The sequence below is a fragment of the Capra hircus genome, chromosome 3 (genome assembly GCF_001704415.2).
Source record: "Capra hircus breed San Clemente chromosome 3, ASM170441v1, whole genome shotgun sequence".
Lineage (NCBI taxonomy): Eukaryota > Metazoa > Chordata > Mammalia > Artiodactyla > Bovidae > Capra > Capra hircus.
The window spans coordinates 91,133,907-91,158,283 of NC_030810.1; the positions used below are offsets into that span (position 1 = coordinate 91,133,907).

The window sequence follows — 24,377 nt, forward strand, 5'->3', positions numbered from 1 at the left end:
TATAAACTACTATACATAAAATAGATAAGCATCAAGGATTTACTGTATATCACAGGGAACTATATTCAATATCTTATAATAAACTATAATGAAAAATAATCTGAAAAATACATGTATATAATTTAATCATGTCACTGTACACCTGAAACTAACACAATATTGTAAATCAAGTACACATCAATAAAAAAATATTACTACCCAATGAGGGACAGGGACATCATCTGACTTTGGGTGTGATATTCTGAGAAGGCCACAATATCATTATTCTGCAACAGATGCGGGTTTGATCCCTGGGTCAGAAAGATCCCCTGGTGGAGGAAATGGCAATCCACTCCAGTATTCTTGCCTGAAAAATCCTATGGACAGAGGAGCCTGGAAGGTTACAGGCCAAAGAGCCAGACACAACTGAGCAACTAAGCATGCAAATGTTAAAGCAAGAGGGTCAAAAGGTTAATTAGTAAATCTGAGTAAAAGGTTATATGGGTTATATTATTATTGTTATTCTTGCAACTTTTCTATGAGTTTGGAATTATTTGCAAGTAAAAAGTTTTCTGGAGTCTAGATTTAAAAAAATCAGTGAGGGGGACATCCCTGGTGTTCCAGTGGTTAGGAATACACCTGTCAATGCAGGAGACATGGGTTTGATCCCTGGTCTGGGAAGATTCCACATGCTGCAGAGCAACTAAGCCCATGTACCAGGACAAATGAGCCCACGCTCTAGAGCTCATGCTACACAATAGGACAAGCCATGGAAAGGGGAAGCCTGTGCACTTCCGCAACTAGAGTGGCCTTCTTTCACTGCAACTAGAGATAGCCAATGTGTAGCTACGGAGACCCAGCACAGACAAAAATAAATAAATTAACAGAAAAAATCTGGAAAGAAATCAAAGATGACACAAATAAATGGAGAGATATATCATGTCCTAGGACTGGAAGAATCAATATTGTGAAAATGACTATACTTGCCCTTACAGACTCAATTCAATCCCTGTGAAACTACCAATGGTATTTTTCACAGAACTAGAAGAAAAAATTTCACAATTTGTGTGGAAACACGAAAGACCCCAAACAGCCAAAGTAATCTTGAGAAAGAAAAACTGAGCTAGAGGAATCAGTCGTCCTGACTTCAGACTATACTACAAAGCTACAGTCATCAGGAGAGTATGGTACCAGCAGAGAAACAGCCCAGAGATAAATCCACACACCTCTGAGCACCTTAGCTTTGACAAAGGAGGCAAGAATATACAATGGAGAAAAGAGGCTATACAATAAGTGGGAAAACTGAAGAGCTACATGTAAAAGAATGAAACCAGAACACTTCCTAACACTATACACAAAAATAAACTCAAAATGGATTAAAGTCTTAAATGTAAGGCCAGAAACTATAAAGCTCTTAGAGGAAAACATAGGCAGTACACCTTTGATATACATCCCAGCAAGATCTTCTTTGACCCACCTCCTAGAATAATGGATTAAAAACAAAAATAAACAAATGAGACTTAATTAAATTTAAAAGCTTCTGCACTGCAAAGGAAACAATAAACAGAATTAAAAGACAACCTTAAGAATGGGAGAAAATAATAGCAAACTAAAACAACTGACAAAGTATTAATCTCCAGAAAATATAAAGAGCTCATACAGCTTATACAGCTTATACAGTGAACTAAAATGGACTGGCATAAGCTAATTTAATTCAGATGTCCATTATATCTACTACTGTGGGCAAGAATCCCTTAGAGGAAATGGAATAGTCATCATAGTCAACAAAAGAGTCTGAAATCCAGTACTTGGTTGCAGTCTCAAAAACGACAGAATGATCTCTGTTTCCAAGGTAAACCATTCAATATCACAGTAATCTAAGCCTATGCCCCGACCAGAAATGCTGAAGAAGCTGAACGGTTCTATGAAGATCTACAACACCTTCTAGAACTAACACCAAAAAAAAGATGTCCTTTTCATTATGGGGGACTAGAATGCAAAAGTAGGAAGTCAAGAGATATCTGGAGTAACAGGAAAATTTGGCCTTGGAGTACAAATGAAGCAGGGCAAAAGCTAACAGAATTTTGCCAAGAGAATGAACTGGTCATAGCAAACACCCTTTCCCAATAACACAATAGATGATTCTACACATCAACATCACCAGATGGTCAATACCAAAATCAGACTGATTATATTCTTTGCAGCTGAAGATGGAGAAGTTGTATACAGTCAGCAGAAACAAGACCAGGAGCTGACTGTGGCTCAGATCATGAATTCCTTATTGCCAAATTCAGACTTAAATTGAAGAAAGTAGGGAAAACCACTAGGCCATTCAGGTATGACCTAAATCAAATCCCTTATGATTATACAGTGACAAACAGATTCAAGGGATTAGATCTGATAAATGCCTGAATAACTATGGATGGAGAATTGTAACACTGTACAGGAAACAGGGATCAAGACTATCGCCAAGAAAAAGAAATGCAAAAAGGCAAAATGGTTGTTTGACGAGGCCTTACAAATAGCTGTGAAAAGAAGAAAAGTGAAAGGCAAAGAAGAAAAGGAAAGATATACCCATCTGAATGCAGAGTTCCAAAGAATAGCAGGGAGAGATAAGAAAGTCTTCCAAAGTGATCAATGCAAATAAACAGAGGAAAACAACAGAAATGAAAAGACTAGAGATCTCTTCAAGAAAATTAGAGATACCAAGGGAACATTTCATGCAAAGATGGGCTCAATAAAGGACAGAAACGGTATGGACCTAACAGAATCAGAAGATATTAGGAAGAGGTAGCAACAATACACAGAAGAACCAAAAAGATTTAAATGACCCAGATAACCATGATGTTGTGATCATGCACCTACAGCCAGACATCCTGGAATGTGAAGTCAAGTGGGCCTTAGAAAGCATCACTATGAACAAAGCTAGTGGAGGTGAAGGAATTCCAGCTGAGCTATTTCAAATCCTAAAAGATGATGCTGTGAAAGTGCTGCACTCAATATGTCAGCAAATTTGGAAAACTCAGCAGTGGCCATAGGACTGGAAAAGGTCAGGTTTCATTCCAATCCTAAAGAAAGGCAATGCCAAAGAATGTTCAAACTACCACACAATTATACTCATTTCACAAGCTAGCAAAGTAATGCTCAAAATTCTCTAAGCTAGGCTTCAACAATATGTGAACTCAGAACTTCCAGATGTTCAAGCTGAATTTAGAAATGGCAGAGGAACCAGAGATCAAATTGCCAAGATCCGTTGGATCATAGAAAAAGCAAGAGAATTCTCGTAAAACATCTACTTCTGCTTCATTGACTATGCTAAAGCCTTTGACTGTGCTGATCACAACAAACTGGAAAATTCTTAAAGAGATGGGAATACCAGACCGCTTTATCTGCCTCCTGAGGAATGTGTATGCAGGTTAAGAAGAAACAGTTAGAACCAGACATGGAACAATGGACTGGTTCACAATTAGGAAAGGAACACATCAAGGCTGTATATTGTCATCTTGCCTATTTAACTTATATGCAGAGTACATTATGCAAAATTCCAGGCTGGATGAAACACAAGCTGGAATCAAGATTACCAGGAGAAATATCAATAACCTCAGATATGCAGATGACACCACCCTTATGGCAAAAAAGCAAAGAGGAACTAAAGAGCCTCTTGAGGAAAGCGAAAGAGGAGAGTGAAAAAGTTGGCTTAAAGCTCAACATTCAGAAAACGAAGATCATGGCACCCCGTCCCATCACTTCATGGCAAATAGATGGGGAAACAATGGAAACAGTGACAGACTTTATTTTCTTGGGCTCCAAAGTCACTGCAGATGGTGACTGCAGCCATGAAATTAAGACACTTGCTCCTTGGAAGAAAAGCTATGACCAACCTAGACAGGTTTGGAGAAAAGGGAACCCTGTAGCACTGTTGGTGGGAAGGCAAATTGATATAGCCAGTATGGAGAACAGCATGGAGATTCATTTAAAAACTAGAAATAAAATTACCATGTCACCCAGCAATCCCACTACTGGGCATACACCCTGATGAAATCATAATTGAAAAAGACACATGTACCCCAGTGTTCACTGCAGCGCTATTTACAATAGCTAGGGCATGGAAGCTGCTGAGACATCCACTGACATATGAATAAAGAAGCTGTGGTACATATATACAGTAGAAAATTACTCAGCCATAAAAAAGAATTTGAGTCAGTTCTAATGAGGTGGATGAACCTAGAGCCTATTATGCAGAGTGAAGTAAGTCAGAAAGAGAAAAACAAGTATCATATGTGAACACATACATATGGGATCTAGAAAGATGGTGCTGATGAACCTATATGCAGGGCAGCACTGGAGATGCAGACACAGTGAAGAGACTTGTGGACACAGCGGGGGCAGGAGAGCGGGGGACAAACCGGGAGAGTAGCACTGAAACATACATTGCCATATGGACAACAGACAGTAGTCATTTGCTCTAGGAAAAGGGAGCTCAGAGGGGTGGGACTGGGCGGGAGATGGAGGGAAGTTCAAGAGGGAGGAGACATACGTACACCTATGGCTGATTCATGTTGATACATGGCAGAAACCAATGAAATTGTAAAGCAATTATCCTCCAATTAAAAATAAATTTTAAAAATCAGTGAGGATTTTCTCTTCCTCTTTCAAAAAATTTCCCCTGTTTTGCCTTCTATTCTTCACTTCAGTCTTTCCCTCTCATCTGGTTTTCCCAGTTTTGCAACTGTTGGTCTCTGTTTGAAATCTTTTTTCTTCTTGGTCCCTCATATCTACTACTTGTGTAGCTACTTTGCCTTAGTTTCTCTCAAGACAGCCTTTTGGTCAGCTTCTACTTGGCCTTATGCACTGCAGCTCCTGCGGAAGAGACTTCTGGCCTCCAATACGGAATCCAGGCTCCAAGCCCTAGAGGGATATCATACCCTAGATGAGACATCAATGCTTCCAACTGGCAACAGCTCCATCTCCCTCTCCAGCTGCCCTGAATTTGGGAGGAAATAGTTCACACGCGTGCCTGCTAAGTCATTTCAGCCATGTCTGACTCTTTGTGATCCTGTGGACTGCAGCCTGCCAGGCCTCTCTGTCCATGGGAATTTCCAGGCAAGAGTACTGGAGTGGGTTGCTATGTCCTCCTCCAGGGTATCTTCTCGACCCAGAGATCAGACCCACGTCTCTTCTCCTGTATTGGCTGGTGGGTTCTTTACCACTAGCGCCACCTGGGAAGCCCAGTAGTTCACATATCTGCCCCCTTCTCTCCAAGTTTTCTGCTTCATCAAACCCCCATCATAGTTTTCTTTTCTAAGTACGCTCTGTTTCTCCAGTCTTTCCCCACTCCAGCCTGCCATCCTCCTCATGCTACCAGGTCTCTCTTTAAAGCACACATTCCTTCATATTTCTTGCCTGATTCAATTCTACCAGCTCTGCGCTGCCTTTCAAAATCTGACTCAGCCCATTTTAGTTCCCCAATCCTGACATTCCTCTGCTGAACTGGGAGCTCCTTCAGAGCACAGACCACACCTTTTCTTCTTCGTATCTTTAATTCTAACACAGTGCCTGGCACACAGAAGATACTCAATAGATTTCTGCGGAATGAACAAATGAACTTTGGTTAAACTCTGAAACTTCTCTGAGCAGACCATGCTTAAATATCACCTTCTCTGATGGTGAATGACAGTCTTGACACTGTCATTCAAATCTTCTTCAGGTAGATGTATTTCTTCATGGAAATACATCACCCATGCATTACCCCTCCCCCCGCCCCCGCCCACTACATTGTTCAATTTTCTGAGGGAAAAGACCATGTCTTATTCATCTCGCATCTGACTGAGGGTCTAGGAGAGTACCTGCCATTGAGCAGGCAGTTTGTTGGATGGATATAAATATTAGAGAGGGGAAAACACCAGATTTGAAAAGGTCTCCGTATAGTGAGACTGACTGAGGAAATGACCAAAGAGCAATGAAAATGATATCAACAAGTATAAATAAATAGTGTACTAGAAGCAAGTGAAGTAGTCAAATAATGATGCAGGACTGAATAACTAGAAGTGGGAGTTAATCGGAAAAGGCATCCTCAGGGCAAATTGTGAGATGTGTTTGACAAGCAGAAAGGGACATAATGTTCTATTCTCCTAACAGGAGCTTAGAGGCTTGTCATGCAGTTGAGTTAAACCAAAGCACAGTAAGCAATTAGGGTATTGGAAGCCTGCTTTTCAAGTGAGATCTGCTCTTCCCTGGAGCTCAAGCTCTGCCTTTCTCCTGGCCCCCCAGGCAGCCCTGTTTGCCCACTCTCTATGTCTCGATGTTTCCCAGGTCAGCCCAGTGTAGCACTTCATGTCCTCCAAGTTTCTGTTAAAATAAGTAACCAAAACTTCCCTGTGGAATTGAACATTCTTGCTAACCCTGGTTCTCCAGGGAAATAAACTTTCCTCTTCCCAATAGAACTGTTTCTAGTGTTGTTAAGGCAAGAGAGAAATCCAAAGGCTGCATAACCACTTGAGCACATCTTCACAAAAATGATCTCTTTGATCCAAAGAGGTTTAACAAGGGACTTCCTTGTTGGTCCAGTTGCTAACACTCCACACTCCCAGTGCATGAGAGCTGGGTTTGATCCCTAATCAGTGAACTAGATCCGGCATGTCGCAACTAAAATATCCTGCATGCCCCAACTAAGGTCTAGTGCAGCCAAATAAATAAATAAAATAAATATTAACAACATCCACTTTTGCTTCATTGACTATGCCTAAGCCTTTGTGTGGATCACAATAATCAGTGGAAAATTCTTAAAGAGATGGGACTATCAGACCACCTTACCTGTCTTCTGAGAAGCCTGTATGCATGTCAAGAAGCAACAGTTAGAACCAGGTATGGAACTGACTGGTTTAAAATTAGGAAAGGAGTACAACAAGTATATTGTCACCCTGCTTATTTAACTTATATGTAGAGTAAGTACATCATTCGAAATGCTAGGCTGGATGAATCCCAGGCTGGAATCAGGATTGCTGGGAGAAATATCAACAACCTCAAATAGACAGGTGATACAACTCTAATGGCAGAAAGTGAAGAGGAACTAAAGAGCCTCCTAATGAGGGTGAAAGAGGAGAGTGAAAAAGCTGGCTTGAAACTCAACATTCAAAAAACTAAGATCATGACAACCAGTACCATCACTTCATGGCAAATAGAAGGGGAAAAAGAGGAAACAGTGACAGATTTTCTTTTCCTGAGCATCAAAATCACTACAGAAGGTGACTGCAGCCATGAAATTAAAAGGCTTGCTCCTTGGAAGGAAAGCTATAAGAAAACTAGACTGTATATTAAAAAAGCAGAGACATCACTTTGCTGACCAAGGACTGCACAGTCAAAGTTATGGTTTTACCAGTAGTCACGTAAGGATGTGAGAATTGGACCATAAAGAAGGCTAAGCACCGAAGAATTGATGCTTTGGAATTGTGGTGTTGGAGAAGACTCTTGAGAGCCCTCTGGACTGCAAGAAGATCAAACCAATTCTAAAGGAAATAAACCCTGAATATTCATGAGAAGGACTGATGCTAAAGCTGAAGCTCTAATACTTTGGCCACCTGATGCAAAGAGCCAACTCACTGGAAAACACTCTGATGCTGGGAAAGACTGAAGGCAAAAGGAGAGAGGCAGCAGAGGATAAGATGGTTAGATAGCATCACCAACTCAATGAACATGAATTTGAGCAAACTCTGGGAAATTGTGGAGGACAGAGGAGCCTGGGGTGCTGTAATCCCTGGGGTCACAAAGAGTCAGACATGACTTAGGGACTGAATAATAACAACAAACAAAACCCAAAGAGGTAAAATGACTGGGACCTGAGGAATGTAACCTGATAGTATAATCTTGTTTTAGCTGTATCTGCCCTCTCCTTAAAGAGTGCCAGCATTCTAAGTCACTTCAGCCGTGTCCAGCTCTTTACCACCCTTGATAGCCCACCAAGCTCCTCTCTCCTCCAGTATTCTCCAGGCAAGTATAATGGAGTGGGTTGCCATGCCCTCCTCTAGGGGATCTTCCTGATGCAGGGATGGAACCCACATCTCTTAAATCTCCTGCATTAACAAGTGGATTCTTTACCACTAGCACCATCTGGGAAGCCCCCTTAAAGAGTATATGCAAGTAAATACCATAGTTCTGTACAATCACTTTCTAGGGCTCAGATCCTTGCTGCCTCCAGAACTTGTAGGAAGGAAAAAAATAAACTGTCTGCCTAAAAATGTCCCACACTTTAGGAATCAGAGCATTTTACACACCAAGAGGTATATCTGAAGACTTTCAGAATCTCTTGGCCAAGGGAGATGGAAACTGTCTTTCTTTTAGGATAACCTAGTTTTCAGGCAGCGTTTATTTTTTCCAGAACGTTGCATTCCTTTTCCTGAACACTCGGTTTTACTATCTCCTGGTAGAGGAGAGAAAATTATGGTAGTATGAGCTCACTGAAGCGCTTGAGGGGTAGGGTTCAGATTACAGCTGTTCTTTCTCACCTCCTGTTGCAAACCCAGCTTCCCTAGGAGGGAATGGAAGAGCCCCCTGAGGGGGTCCTAATGGGCGTGGAGGCTCACAGATCCCATACACCTCTGCCAAGCAGCTAGAACGTCTCTAGATAGCGAGGAAACAGTAAAGCCTAAACTTGGGTCATTCCTTCCCAGCTGCCTCCCCGCGCGCTGCTCAATCTCTGGAGGTGTCACACTAGGCGGTGGTGATGTCACACTAGCGGGGATGACATTTTAAACCTGGACCTCACACCGACACTAGGCACCTTTAAGTCACCTCGGTGTTGGCCGTGCGGAGGGGGCGGGGAGATGGCCCCAGCACTCGATCCACGCTGGCTCCCCACGGAGGTCCACTCACTCCCACTTCCACTCCCACCCGTAATATGAGGTCGTCGTAATCCTCCCGCTCTCCCGGACTTCCGCCTCAGTAGGTGTCATGGCGCGGGACCCGGGACTAGTTCCCGTGAGGCGGGGCGGGCCGGATGAGGGCGGACGCTCGGCGCTCAGCTTGTCGGGTCTGGCGACAACCGCGGCTGCGGAGCTAGGGGCCCGGCGGTGGCCCCGGACAGCAGCGGGAGGCCGAGGAGGGAGCGCGCGGGTCTGAGGCGGCGGCGGCGGCGGAGAGGGGCCGGGCGGTGGAGCGGGCGGGAGGCTGAGAAGGCTCCCCTCGCGGGACGGGCGCGGGGACGGCTCCGGGGGGCGGGGGCCGGGGCCCGGGCCGGCTCGCGCAGGGGGTATGATGACCCGGCGGCGGGGCCCCGGATCTCGTCTCCTCCGCCGCCTCCTCACGGCAGCCCCAGCTCGCGGCTGAGAACCAGAAGACACACCGGCGGTGAGTCGAGGCGGGAGAGCGGGCGGGCAGGGGCCTCGGCGGGGAGCGATCTCCTATCGAGTCCCCGAGGCGGGGCCAGGCTGGCCGCGGGCTCTCCGGGGCGCCCGGCCTTGCGGGGGGCGCCTCCCTCGGCAGCCCCCACCCGGGACCCGGCGCCAAGCCCTGCGGCCCGGCCGCGGAGGGGATGGCGTTCCCAAGAAAGTGGGGAGGCAGTGGGCTTCTTTTCGAGGCAACTCCTCCTGTGTCCTGCCACTTCTCTCCTGGGCGTGTTGTCCTCAGATGACAGGGGGCCGCCTGGCCTCTCCTCACCCGGCCGGTTTTTCCTCGGGTGTCGTGGCCGGTTCCCACTGTATGGCTTGCGCGTGTGAATTTCACAGCTCTGCTTAGCGCCTTGGTTTGGGGCTATCTGTGCTGCTGGGGACAAGGAAGCGGTGTCTGGAACGGACGGCGGCGTGGGGTGGGTGTGGAAGCCCTCCTATCCTCTCCGCTTGTGTTCTTTAATCGTTAGCTTGGTAAATCGTGATGATGGTGGAGACTCCGTGGGACCGGCCAACCTAAATGTATATCTGTGTTAGGTAGATCTAGAAGTCTGGCTCAAAGGGAAACTTTTGCTGTTTGTCGCCACTTTGCCAAAGCTTTCGTTAAAAAAAAAAAAAAGTCTCGGGGGTGGGGTGGGAGGAAACCACCAAAACTCTTGGGTGAGCCTCCGCGCCCCAGTCCCCCACCCCCACCCCCGCCCCGGTGTTCACAGGTCTGTGGGAAAGAGGCCGTTTTTGTGCCTAGCAACCGAGACCTGGGACTCAGTCTCCAAGAGCGCTGGTCTAACCTCCAGTTTGTTGTGGTGACAAACCGTGAGGTTTGGCCTGTGTTTACGCTGGGCGCGCTTTCTTTCCTGTTTAGGTGGGGGAAGGGAGGAGGGGCTAGAGAAGGGGGGAAAAAACAGCCCCAAGCTCGAGTGTGTCTTTTCTCCAATTAAACCATTGATTATGTTGCAGATTCTCTTTTTGAGGCAGCTCTAGGTGCTTTTTTCCTTTGGGAATTTTCAGTCACTGTATCAAATTATTAATTTCAGCTATAGACTCTTCTGCCCAATCCTTCCTTTATCTTATTTGTTTCCTAGTAACTGATGAAAACAGCAGCATGGCTTCCTGCTCCTGATGAAATGGGGTTAAATTAAGTGGCTGATGCCCTCAGCAAAACCTACAATTTTGCTCTTGTTTGTGTAAAGCTATTTTTGATTCCTGGTCTGTAGTGTAGTTTTTTTTTAAAATACAGAGAATGCAAATCATTACCAGCTCTTTTTCATATGTAGGTCTAAAGCTCTCTGTAAAACATCTAAAAAATATGCAGGTCATTTTATATAGTTGTTGTTAATGCAGCTGGTGATTTTGGAGATACATGTAATAATCTCCGGGTTCTGTGTTGTAGAACTGGTATGATGGTGTGAAGAAGGATATCATTGACTTTAAGACACTGTTCCCTGGCTTGAAGAATATTTTGGTAAGGTACTTGTGGTTGCAACTGGAGGCAGTCAGGCTAGTAAAGCATTTTACCAGTAAAATGGTGAATGAGATCTTGTAAATATACTGACTCTGGTTAATAATAAGACTTTTGCTGGCGATATCTTTATCCTATCTGGACACTGTAGTTTTATGGATTGCAGAGCAAGTTGATTGGTAACTTGAGATTGAAAACCAAACCAGAACTTTCTACTAACAGGGGGGGAAAAAAAAAGATAATCTCAACATCCACAATTCTCTGGAAAATAGAATTCTTTTTTTCTGTGGTTTGGTTTTCATAAGCACAGCTTAGTCATTGGTTCTGTTGGTAGAAATCAGTGAGCCAAACCTGCCTTATGAACTTCTTACACTTGGAACTTGTGCAACTTGTTAGTTATATATTGTAACTGGTTCTTCTGTAATTTGAGGTAATTTTGCAAACATGAACTTCCTGATTGGCCCTTTTATTTTCATGACTGTATAAAGCAATCCATAATTTTTAAAGTTACAGTTATTAATTCCTCCCCAGTTTCGTCCCTTAAATTTAATTCCATTCTGAACAGAAGTCATCAAAATAATTTTTCTTTCAAGTACCACTTCAACAGTCATTGATGTGCTTTTTGGTTCCTTTTTTGTTTTTATTTTTTATTTCCAATCTCCCAGCTCCCTAAATACCTTATGTATTTTTGTAAAGCATAATTTGACACTTAAAAAATTTTTTACATCCTGTTTTTATATTTTCCTTTTTTATGTGTCACACTAACTAAGCAACATTTTAAGTTCTTTGGAGACAGGGAAACTTGGGTGCATTTCTTTTGGCTTCTTTAAGGATGCCTGGGACAATGCTTTCCCACCATACTTAATGAAAAAGAATCAGAAAACCTGAATTTTTTGACAGCATTACTGTTAATTAGCTCTGGGTAAAACTTGTGTGGCTTTCTTGGGTCTACTTTTTCTCATCTTAGAATTAGGGCGTTTTAGAAAGGGTCTTTTAAGCTCTATTTTAGCTGCAAGAATCCCTGTACTTTTTTCTTTTGCCAGTGTCTTCTCCAGTCAAATACTCTAAACAGCTTTTCATTTTTCCATATCCCCTGGAATACTTTCTCAAGTTAGCTCTTTTATCTGTAAGACCTTCATCTGCCTTCCATCTGTCAGACTGTTGTTACCCTACTTGAGTCCTATTTTCCTTAGGCCCTTTCTGGCTAAAGGTCCTCTCTTAGTGTTCGTGTTTCATATTGGTCTATGCTTTGTTAATTTGCCATTTTTCTTATGATAGAAACTGAGGTATAGTTTTCTTTACTGTTAACTTTATAGATATTATAGACTGTCCTGTGTACATACTAGGATAGTACCATTTTACCAAACACCAGAAAAACCTACTTTTCTTTTGTTCTGTTGCTTTAGGTTTGTCATTCCAAATAAATCTAAGACAGCTATTGAAATTTAGGAAAAAAATTTCTTCCCTAGAAGGAAAGCACCTCAGCCAGTTTACCAAAATATTCCAAAATTGGTTTAAATGGCTGGAAATTACATAGAATTGTAGAGTTACTACTTTGTCAGCTAACACCACTATTCCACACCCTGTTTTTGCATACTGGTTGGGGAACTGGCTCCTTACACATGGTTCCATATGAAGGAAGTGCTACAGGAAAGGGGGTGGGGAACTTTGATTCAAATAGTGTCCTCAGGGCTTCAAGGTTATTTTTTTCTTCTATATTACTATACTTAGAAAAGTATTCTCTTGTAGACAAGAGGCTGTAATTTTTATCACGTGTATTTCTCTAATTTAGTGAGAATGACTTCTGAGATCCCTTTATATATGGAGAAATAACATGGTCTCTTTATATTCATTCATTCTATCAAACATTTGACACATGCTGTATTCCGTCCATTATGATTGATGCTGGTGATACAAAGGAAGATGATACTCTGCTATTGACAATTGCCCTCTTAGAACTTGCAGTTCAGAAGGGAAGTCAACTTTTTTTTTAGAAGTTATCTTTTAAATAAATATTTTCAAATAGTCATACTTAGAATAAAAATCCAGAGTGGCCCACAAGTCAGTATGTGTTCTGGCCCTTGTTTTCCTTTTTGGGTCCTTCTGCTACTTTTTGATGGGCAGGGGACTCTGCTCTATATGATCATTCAGGTACCCGTGCTCTTTCCATCTTGCTGCTCTGCCCTCCCTCGAGTGTTGTCTCCTGGCAGAAACTGGGTCTTCGTGGGTTCCTCTTGGTGGAAAAGGAAGAGAATGCTAAAGGCTCATGTATCACTTTGTATTGGAGAGAGGGACTGGTAAATGGAGTCTGGCTTTGTGCATGGGATGGAGGAGAGACTAAACTATAATCCAGACCAACAGTCTTGTGCCACACTGAAAACATGAGCTTTAAGTAGAGGCTGAAAGGATAAATGGTAGTTAAAAGAAGGCTAACTAAAAGGGTAGAATGAAATTTAGAGAGACAGTGTTATGTGTGAAGGAACTGAGGCAGGAGCAGTCAAGTTTAGACCCAGAGATATTTAGAACTACTGGAAAAGGAAGTGCTGCAGGAAAGAGTTGGTGAAATGAGGCTACAAAATAGTCAGGGTCCAGAGCTTACAAAGCCTGACAATCCAAATGAGAGATTTTGGACTTTATTCTAAATTTTAAGTGGGAGATAGATATGCATTTGTAAAAACTTTGATTGTAAGGTGAAGAATGAATTGGAGAAGGGAGCTTAAAAAGAAGGCCAAAGACTACCATTTGGGGAGACAGGTTAGGCAGTTGAAGTAAGCAGTACAGGATTGTACGGTAGGAGTGGAGTGAGAGATATTTGGTGTTCCAGTGGAAGAGTTTTCTTCCCAGTCTTACCCTTTTTTTACAGAATGTGTATTCTTATTTACCCACTGAATACTCTTTCTATATCAGTGTACTGGAGAATATGTACATCTGTGTGCATGGCAGCTGAGGACAAGTTCTAGAGGAAGAAATCAGTATATAGTACTGATTTTATAGTTATTTAGTTAACCAGTTGTTAAATTGTATCAAAAAGACAAAGGTGACACCAAGTAAAAGCATTGGGAATTTATTATTGGTGTCTCAGGGAGAAGAAGGAAGTTACTGAAGACTAAGGCAAAATACTGACCAGTGGTAACTTTGATGGTCATACCCAGCAGTTTCATTCATAATTATAATATCTGAATTCTTTATGGTAAGATTATCTACCTGTGGGCTTTCCTGGTAGCTCAGTGGGTAAAGAATCTGCCAGCAATGCAGGAGACTGGGGTTCAATCCCTGGGTCGGGAAGACCCCTGGAGAAAGAAATGGCAACCCACTTGAGAATCCTTGCTTGGAGAATTCCATGGATAGAGGAGCCTGGCAGGCTATAGAAGATGGAGTTGCAAAGTCTGACACAACTGAGCAACTAACAGTTTCACTTTTTGCTTATCTACCTGTAGTGCCCATAGGATGGTAGTGGTTGTTGCTTAGTTGCTAAGTCATGTCCAGCACTTCTGCGACCCCGTGCATGGTCTGTAGCCCGCCAGGCTCCTCTGTCTGTGGGATTTTCCAGGCGAGAATACGGGAGTGGGTTGCCGTTTCCTTCTCCAGGGGATCTTCCCCACCCAGGGAATGAACTTGTTTCTCCTGCACTGGCAGGCGATTCTGTACCGCTGAGCTACCAGGGAATCCTGCCGCTAAGGTGGGGCACCCCGTTAATATTGTCAAATAGATGTGCTCATGGGAGGGAGTGGGGAAGCTCTTAACTTGACTGTTTTTGATAGCCTTGGATCCTGCTGTGCTGCTAAGTAGCTTCAGTCGTGTCCGACTCTGTGTGACCCCATAGACGGCAGCCCACCAGGCTCCCCTGTCCCTGGGATTCTCCAGGCCAGAACACTGGAGTGTGGGTTACCATTTCCTTCTCCAGTGTGTGAAAGTGTAAAGTGAAAGTGAAGTCGCTCAGTCGTGTCCAACTCGTAGTGACCCCATGGACTGCAGCCCACCAGGCTTCTCCATGTATGGGATTTTCCAGGCAAGAGTACTGGACTGGGGTGCCATTGCCTTCTCCGGCCTTGGATCCTAGCAAGACTCAGTTCTCTTTTTAGTAATACATACACGTACCAGTAGCCTTTTGGCTACCGGTTCTGGTTTGGGATTAATTCAGTGGGCAAGTTTGTCATTATATTTAGATAGCTAAATCCTTGGAAAATCAGGTTTGAAATGCAAAGACTAGTTTACTGCTAGAGTCAAGAGGTGCAACATTTTCAGGAAGTTAGCTTTTAATTTATTGGGAGCAGTTCTCATGTGAATTGAAAATATGTGTAATATGCTCAACAGAGTGTGATACATAGTAAATTTTTCACAGATGTTAATTCTGTTGCATAGTTTTGTTTGGGAAGTCTCAGCCTAGGAAGAAAAGTGTCTCCCCATTTGACAAAGCAAATTTTGTGAGACATAGTATTTTGTGTCTAGGGATGGCTGTTTTTAGCTGAGTTTCAAATGGTAATGTAAATTAAGAGTGTAGATTTTTCTAGGCAGTTTTGATTGTGTTTTTTTTTTTTTCCCCACATAGTGCTAGTTGAGGTCAGGATGAATGTCACCCACACTGTGAGAGTTCTGGTGGCAAACTGTTGACTGCAGTATCACATACCCTTGCTGGGGGGTTGGGGGGAGGGGGAAGGCCACTGAAATTGTGGGTTGTTATTTCCCTATGGGTGGACTTAAATTTGTCTTACTGGATAAGAATTATATTCATTTATATACTTAAACTTTCAGAACAGTTTCTTAGAACTTGTACTTTTTGCAATGCTCAGTGTGAATTTGAAGCCATCAGTATCTGTTATTTAGTTCATTGGGTGACAAGTTGTCATTACGTTGCTCTGGTAAATAGAATATTTTTACGAAGTGTCTAATTAGGAGCATACTTTAAAAATTTGTTGTTATATTTCATGAATTCTTTTCAGTGTTATTACTTTAAACCTCCATATTCCTAACATAGCTACAAACTGCAAATTTTGTATTCAGATAGTTTTATGATACTCTTAGGTAGAAGCTTCCCTGGTGGCTCAGTTGGTAAAGCGTCTGCCTGCAATGTGGGAGACCTGGGTTCAGTCCCTGGTTGGGGGAAGATCCCCTGGAGAAGGAAATAGCAACCCACTCCAGTACCCTTGCCTGGAAAATCCCATGGACAGAGGAGCCTGATAGGGTACAGTCCATGGGGTTGCCAAGAGTCAGATACAACTGAGGGACTTCACTTTCACTTTTTCACTTTCAGGTATAAGAAGGTTGTGCTGAAAGATTTAGCAAATATATGATGGAAACCAATTTCAAAAATGTTTGATTTTATGATGTTATTTTTTCATATATTAATAGGTAAATTTTGTAAAGGCACTACTTGATTTCAGTTCTTGTTTTATTATAGTTTGGTATTATGTCAGTGATATAGGTGGAACAAGATGATTTGTGAATTTGTAACCTAGGAGTTAAATTGCAATGATGTTCTTTTAATTTACACTTTTTTTCTCTTCAAGGTTCTTATAAATTATGGAAACCCTGTTCAAAGTAAATCCAGACAGCATTTTAGAAATTGATGGTTGAGGGTTCTTCCTTTCAGCTCTTTGGTCCAGTGCAGATGGTTTTTAGCTACATCCAGGCACAAAGAAAAACACACGTTGCTTCTTTTCGTTCTGTAACATCCCTTTGCCATGTTTCCTTCCTTTCTAGGTATGTGTGTTTATTCTCTTATGACTAATAAAGCTACAGTCTCTACTAGAGGGGAGACTTCCCCCATTATCACAAGGGCAGCACAGCTAAAAGAGGGATGTCAAAAAGCCAAAACAAGCATTTGAGTATCCTGGAGTTTAGCACAAGCAGTAGGGACTAGAAATGAGGTTGGCTGGCAGTGGTCAAATCACCCGCCAGCGTGTGTGGCACGTTCTGGTGACGCAAGACAGATACGGTCCCAGCGTTCATGGAACTTTTACCGTACCTGGGAATATAACATTATAAATAAATAATTTAATGTTATAAGGTAGGAACAGCATGCTGTTGGGAATGTAGTGGTGACAGAGTTTGTGAGAGGAAGGAAACAGTTTTCCTAACAAATTCTCCCAGCATACTAGAGGGCCTCCCCAAAACTGCAAAAAGGGCAGCATGGCTGGAGTGGTGGAGGAATTGAAGTGAGGAGATTTTGTAAGACAGCTTCACTTAGAAGGTGGAGTGATGAGATTTGGTTATAGATTAGACATGGGGATTAAGGGAAGGTAGTGTAGTGTAGTGAAGTTGCTCAGTTGTGTCTTTGCGACCCCATGGACTATAGCCGACTATAGCCGACCGGGCTCCTTCATGGGATTTTCCAGGCAAGAGTACTGGAGTGGGTTGCCATTTCCTTCTCCAGAGGATCTTCCCGGCCCAGGGCTCAAACCCGGGTCTCCCGAAGTGTAGGCAGACGCTTTACCGTCTGAGCCATGAGGGAAGCCCAAGGGAAGGTAGTAAGGGAGGGGAATGAGTCAGGATAATAATATTAAATGAGTTCTAGACACTAAGCCTGTCCTCTGTATTAAATCATTTAATTCTCAGAAGAGCCCCCAAATGTAGGTATTGCTGTCACCATTTTGTAGATTAAGAAACAGAGACTCATTGCCACCTAGATTTTCTGCTTGAGATATTGGATGTATGGTAGTGTCTCTCAGTTGAGGTAAACAACTGGGTGTGGGAGTCTTAAAAAAGTTGAATTTGGGGCATGTTGAATTGAGATGTCTCTAAGGGATCCAGATTGAAGTGTGAAATAAGGATTTGGAGCTGAAGAGAGGAGTCTGGGTTAGAGAAAATTTACAAATAGAGAAACAGATAAATACTGTTCGAAAGTAGTAAAAAGGGGGAAACAAGAGGAGGAGGATAGTATGAGCCCTGAGGCATCTGAGGGTTATATAGTTGGGAAGGGAGAAGATAAATATGAAATGGCTTGTGGGCTCAGTCAACTCTCTGGACATTTGTGCTCAGTTGTGTCTGACTCTTTGCAGCCTTACGGACTGCAGTCTGCCAGGCTCTTCTGTCCATGGAATTTTCCAGGCAAGAATACTAGAATGGGTTGCCATGCCCTCCTCCAGGGGATCTTCCTGACCCAGGGGTGGAACCCACATCTCACGTCTCCAGCACTAGCAGGCAGATTCTTTATCACAGTGCCAAGTTTGGACTTTAGTCTAAAGTTCGTACTGGTCCAAATTTGTAATTAGTCTTTGGGCTTATTGAGCTCGAGGTGTCTGTATATAAGTGGGCAATTCTTGTTACCTTTCCCCATATTTTTCTAAGGATGATTTCCCCAAGGTTCTTCAGAAGGTCCTCTCTAGGTTTCACCTCATCCTGATTCCTTTCTTCTGGTCAGTTTATCGGTGGTCCTTTTACAGTGCAGTGGACAGAGCTATTGTCTGCCATGTTCTGGACACTACTTTTTCTGTGAACATAGTTTAAGATTGAATTCGCTTTTGAGGAGAGAGGAACATTATTACATAGGGTTTCTCCTGCTAACAAAGGTGTGTTTTTCATATATGCTCCTGCTTAACCTTGTATCTGTTAACCTTGTGTTTTGTGCTAGCCAGATTTCAGACCTAAGTAGGAAGTCTGTATTTGTGTTAAATGTCATCAGCTACGTTTACTTTATGGTTTCTGTTCTTGGTGATCCTTTTGGATCTGTTACTTAGTAATATTGAGTATCCTGCCCAAATTTGATTCATCTATGAATTGTATAGTTATAATATTATATACAATCTATGTCTAAATTTAAATAATTGATTAAAAAGCTAATTAGGACAGGAATGAAGACAGTGCTGCTGCTGCTGCTGCTGCTAAGTCGATTCATTCGTGTCCAGCTCTGTGCGACCCCATAGACGGCAGCCCACCAGGCTCCCCCGTCCCTGGGATTCTCCAGGCAAGAACACTGGAGTGGGTTGCCATTTCCTTCTCCAGTGCATGAAAGTGAAAAGTGAAAGTGAAGTCACTCAGTCGTGTCTGACTCTTAGCAGCCCCATGGACTGCAGCCCACCAAGCTCCTCTGTCCATGGAATTTTCCAGGCAAGAGTACTGGAGTGGGGTGCTCTTGCCTTCTCCAATGAAGACAGAGCTGTGGAATAAACTCTGAGGCCAAAGAACTTGGGTTTGAATTCTAGTCCTGCCACTTGGCTCTCTTATTTGGGGCAAGTTATTTTAACCACTCTCTGCCTTAGTTTCCTCATCTCTAGAGTGGAAGTAAGGATAGTATCTTTTTAAAAAGGTTGTGGTGAGAATTAAGTTAATGTGTTTGAAGTGCTTAGACTGCCTCTTGGTGCATCGTAGATGACCAGTCATCTAAGGCATTATCATTGATGTTGCTTTTATTTTATAAACCATCATAGATGTTCATACGCTTTAACAATCTGTCCTATTATTGCTGAGTCTCAAAGAGTGATTCAGGATGTGTAATTAGACCAAAAAGTTTATCCTTCTTTAATGGGCAACAAGTTTTGGAAAATGTATAAAATAAAACATCCCAGATACACGTTTACTTGTGGGTTTTTTGAACTGAAAACTTCCTACTGTACTAAGTGAGGAGTTGTATAAAATTAAGGGCTTAATTCCTCTTCCTCTTTCTCAATGTAGGTATGGCATCACAGCTGCAGGTGTTTTCCCCCCCATCAGTGTCGTCGAGTGCCTTCTGCAGTGCGAAGAAGCTGAAAATAGAGCCCTCTGGCTGGGATGTTTCTGGACAGAGCAGCAACGACAAATATTATACCCACAGCAAAACCCTCCCAGCCACACAAGGGCAAGCCAACTCCTCTCACCAGGTAGCAAATTTCAACATCCCTGCTTACGACCAGGGCCTCCTCCTCCCAGCTCCTGCAGTGGAGCATATTGTTGTAACAGCTGCTGATAGCTCGGCCAGTGCTGCTACGTCAACCTTTCAAAGTAGCCAGACCCTGACTCACAGAAGCAACGTTTCTTTGCTTGAGCCATATCAAAAATGTGGATTGAAAAGAAAAAGTGAGGAAGTTGACAGCAACGGTAGCGTGCAAATCATAGAAGAACATCCCCCTCTCATGCTGCAAAACAGGACTGTGGTGGGTGCTGCTGCCACGACCACCACTGTCACCACAAAGAGTAGCAGTTCCAGCGGAGAAGGGGATTACCAGCTGGTCCAGCATGAGATCCTTTGCTCTATGACAAACAGCTATGAAGTCTTGGAGTTCCTAGGTCGGGGAACATTTGGACAGGTGGCTAAGTGCTGGAAGCGGAGCACCAAGGAAATTGTGGCTATTAAAATCTTGAAGAACCACCCCTCCTATGCCAGACAGGGACAGATTGAAGTGAGCATTCTTTCTCGCCTAAGCAGTGAAAATGCTGATGAGTATAATTTTGTCCGTTCTTATGAGTGCTTTCAGCATAAGAATCATACCTGCCTTGTGTTCGAGATGCTGGAACAGAACTTATATGATTTTCTAAAGCAGAACAAGTTTAGTCCACTGCCACTCAAGTACATCAGGCCAATCTTGCAGCAGGTGGCCACTGCCCTGATGAAGCTCAAGAGCCTTGGTCTAATTCATGCTGACCTTAAGCCTGAAAACATAATGCTGGTTGATCCAGTGCGCCAGCCCTACCGAGTGAAGGTCATTGACTTTGGTTCTGCTAGTCACGTTTCCAAAGCTGTGTGCTCAACCTACTTACAGTCACGTTACTACAGGCAAGTGGCAAATGCTAAAACACGTGTCTCAAACTAGAGATCTGTCTTTATATTTAGCATGTACTACAAAGGGCTACATATAACAATGAATTATTTACAGATTTCAGCACAGAATAGGGTAATATATTTCAGTTTATTCCCTGTATGTGGGATTCCTGTATGTAACATTATTTTATTTCTGCAATTTTAACTCTAGAAAAATTAATTCAGTCTGATTCTGAAATTTGTTCCTAGTTGAATTATTCTAGCATCTGATTCCTTCTTGCTACCTTTATACATAATCTTCCCATTTTAAAGTATCTTTAAATATATAAGATATTTACTTAATTGTGATGAATTTGGGCATATGCTGCTATTTTTTCCAGGTTCCAGTCTTGGCAGGTGAGATGCCTTGGAGTAATTCCAAGTTTTAACTGTAGCATCATTTTATTATTTTATGTTTTCTCTCTTGCATAATAGAATTGGATTAGATAATTGCTAAGATCTTTTCTTGTTTTAATATTCTCCATAGGTCTTTGAACTTACTTGCATATGAACTCATTTGGTTATCCTAAAATGGCCTTGACCGAAGCACCTTATACTTCAGTGATTTATATTTCCATATTGATACTTCTAATAAAGCTACCTTTTCAATACATAGTAATTATTGGAACAGAACTTAAATGCTAAAATATAGAATTTTGTCTGTACTATAATCAAGGTGCATTACTGAAAGAAAGGAAAAAATCTGTATATGAACTTTTATTTCTCAGTACCTCATTTATCTGTCTAGTTATTAATTTTAGGGAATCTGATATTTATTTTAATGGTCATGCATTAAACACAGATTGTACACACACCCAATCAGGAAGTGAAACAGTAATAAAGATAACCCCAAAAATAAGTTTTGTCAGGTTTTATGTTTGGCTAATACATTTTGAGGGAATAGAAATTCTGAACTAAGAATTTTATATTACAAGTGAAAAAAATACAAGGATATTTTAACCTGTGCAGGGATTCAGAAAATATGCCACCTATCTATTTTTTGTTTTTCTAATTGTGGTACTTAGCTTTTTAACACGTGCCATTCAGCGTCATGCAGTGCCTTCACAATGCCCTGTAGCCTTCCCCGCTGTCCGCTTCTGAATTTTGTTTTCTGGCTCTGCTGGATCTTCAGCGGCAGGCAGGCTCTTCACTGTTGCTCGGGCTTTTCTCTGGTTGTGATGTGTGGGTTCGTTAGCTGTGGCACCTGGGCTTAGTTGCCCCAAGGTGCAAGTGATCTGCACTGCACTCTGACGGTAACGAATCCGCCTGCAGTGCAGGAGGCCTGGTTTTGATCCCTGGATCGGGAAGATCCTCTGGAGAAGGGAATGGCAACCCACTCCAGTATTCTTGCCTGGAGAATCGCGTGGACAGAGGAGCCTGACAGGCTACAGTCAGTGGGGTCACAAAGAGTCAGACATGACTGAGCAACTAAGCTCGTGCTCGCACACACACAAACACACACACGGAATCTTAGGTCCCCCACCAGGGATGGAACCTATGTCCCCTGCATTGGCAGGCAAATTCTTAACCGCTGGACCATCAGGGAAGTCCTTCCAAATTTTTTTTATCACTCAAAACAGAAACTCTGTAACCATTAGGCAGTAACTATTCTATTCTCCTACACCAGCCACCCCAGTTACCTCTGTTTGATTTTCTGTCTCTGTGAATTTGTCTGTTCTAGATATTGCAGATAAGTGGAATCATAAAGTATTTGTCCTTTGGGTCTGACTTACTTCACTTAGCATAATGTCTTCAAGGTTAATCTCTGAAATTCTGTAGCTTGTATTAGAATTTCATTCCTTTTCAGGACTGAATATTTCATTGCATGTCTAGACCACGTTTTATTTATCTTTCCTCTGTTGATGAACACTTGGATTGTTTCTACATTTTTGGCTATTGTGAATAATGGTGTAATGAACATTGACATTCAAGTGTTTGAGTCCCAGTTTTTGCTTTTTTGGGGGTATAAAACTAGAATTAGGGTTGCTGGTTCAGATGGTAATGACTTAACCTGCTGAGGAGCCACCAAACTGTTTTCCTCAGCCACTGCATGATTTTTTATTCCCACCAGCCGTGCAGGGAGATTCCAATTTTTCTGCATACCAACAGTTGTTATTTTCTTTCTCTCTCCCTCTTTTTTTTTTTTTGGATAATAGCCATCCTTATGTATGTGAAATGATATCTCATATAGTTTTGATTTGCATTTCCCTAATAATTAGTGATGATGAACATCATTTCATGTGCTTTGGGGCCATCGTCTTTGGACAAGTTCTTTGTGCATTTTTGAATTGGATTGTCTTTTTTTGTTGTTGTTGTTGAGTTGTAAAAGTTCTTTATATACTCTAGGTATTAATGCCTGGTCAGATACATGATTTGCAGACATTTTCTCCCATTCAGTGGGGTTTCCTTTCCACCCTTTTGATAGTGTCATTTGCACAAAAGTTTTAAATTTTGATGAATTTTGTCTTTTTTGTTGCTGTTGCTTTGTACTTTTGGTATCATATCCAAGAAATGATTGCCAAGTCAATGTCATGAAGCTTTTCCCCTGTGTTTTCTTTGAATAGCATTAGCTCTTAGGGTTTTGATCCATTTTGGGTTAATTTTTGTATGCTATGAAATATGGGTCCAGTTTTATTCTTCTGCATGTTGATTATTCAGTTTTTCCAGCACCATTTGCTAAAAAGACTATCCTTTCTCCATTGAATGGTCTTGACACTCTTTGTCAGAATCCTTTGACCATAAGTATGAGGGTTTATTTCTGGGCTGTCTGTTCTTTTCCATTGTTCTAAATGTCTGTCCTTATGCCCGTACCATGCTTTTTTGACTGCTTGTAGCTTTGTTTTGAAATCAGAAAGTGTGAGACCTCTGGTTTTATTTTCTTTCAAGGTTGTTTTGGCTATTTGGAGTCTCCTGAAATTCTGTATGAATTTTAGGATGGATTTTTCTGTTTCTGAAAAAAAACTCCTTGGTGTTTGATAGGGATCACACTGAATCTGCAAATCATCTTGTATAGTACCAATATCTCAACAACATTGTCTTCCAGTCCACCCTTGTCTATTTTTATCTTTTCTTTTTATAGTTTTATAAAGCTGTATCACAGTAATACTTGATGGTGGGCCTAAGGCAAGGGGAGTAGCAGCTCAGGCATTCCTTTTTTATCATTAATTTTATCCACAGTGGTTCTCTTCATGTTGCATTGTTGCTTTATTAGAGTCCATTAAATCCTTACCCTCTTTGTCTTTTCAGAAAAATTCTCTGTAATCCTTTTGACTAGTGGAGCATTCTGGCTCCAGAGCCGGCCTTCCCCTGGCCTCCCTTTTAGTTTACATTGCTTCATCTCGCTGATAACATGCCAGAATACTATCAGTTGACATAAGTTTTTGCCACTGTGCTGTTTCTGTTGGCCATAGGTGTGGCTGGATGAAAATACTTTATTTCCTAACCCACTGTAATTGTAAATGTAGATTAATTCCAAGAAAAGTTGCTGTCTTTGGGGCTTGGGTTTTAGACACAAAGGTTTGCCATACTTACAGCTCAATGCTTTTCCATTTTGAACAGGCCAGCTGGCCTTCATTTAGAGCTGAGATCACTTTATTATGTATGGAAGGACAAGGTCTAGATAAGGAAAGCATATTTTCAGTTTCAGTTCAGTTCAGCTTAGTCGTGTCTGACTCTTTGTGACCCCATGGACTGCAGCACTACAGGCCTCCCTGTCCATCACCACCTGCCGGAGTTTACTCAAATTCATGCCCATTGAGTCGGTGATGCCATCCAGCCATTTTATCCTCTGTTGTCCCCTTCTCCTCCCACCTTCAATCTTTCCCAGCATCAGGGTCTTTTCAAATGA

The 24,377-nt window shown here is 42.3% G+C and overlaps 1 protein-coding gene across 4 annotated transcripts in view; it reads left to right on the forward strand.

The window, feature by feature from the left end:
• HIPK1 (homeodomain interacting protein kinase 1) overlaps nt 9,058-24,377 on the forward strand; it is a 56,580-nt gene continuing 41,260 nt past the window's right edge. Inside the window, exons 1-2 of one of the 4 annotated variants that reach the window (XM_018045939.1) lie at nt 9,058-9,321; nt 19,429-20,506. In XM_018045939.1, the coding sequence (XP_017901428.1) occupies nt 19,431-20,506 (1,076 nt within the window). In that variant the 5' untranslated portion in view covers nt 9,058-9,321; nt 19,429-19,430. Of the gene's footprint in view, nt 9,322-10,749; nt 10,822-19,428; nt 20,507-24,377 lie in introns of those variants that run through there. The other 3 variants (XM_018045938.1, XM_018045936.1, XM_018045937.1) reach the window with 3 other exon arrangements.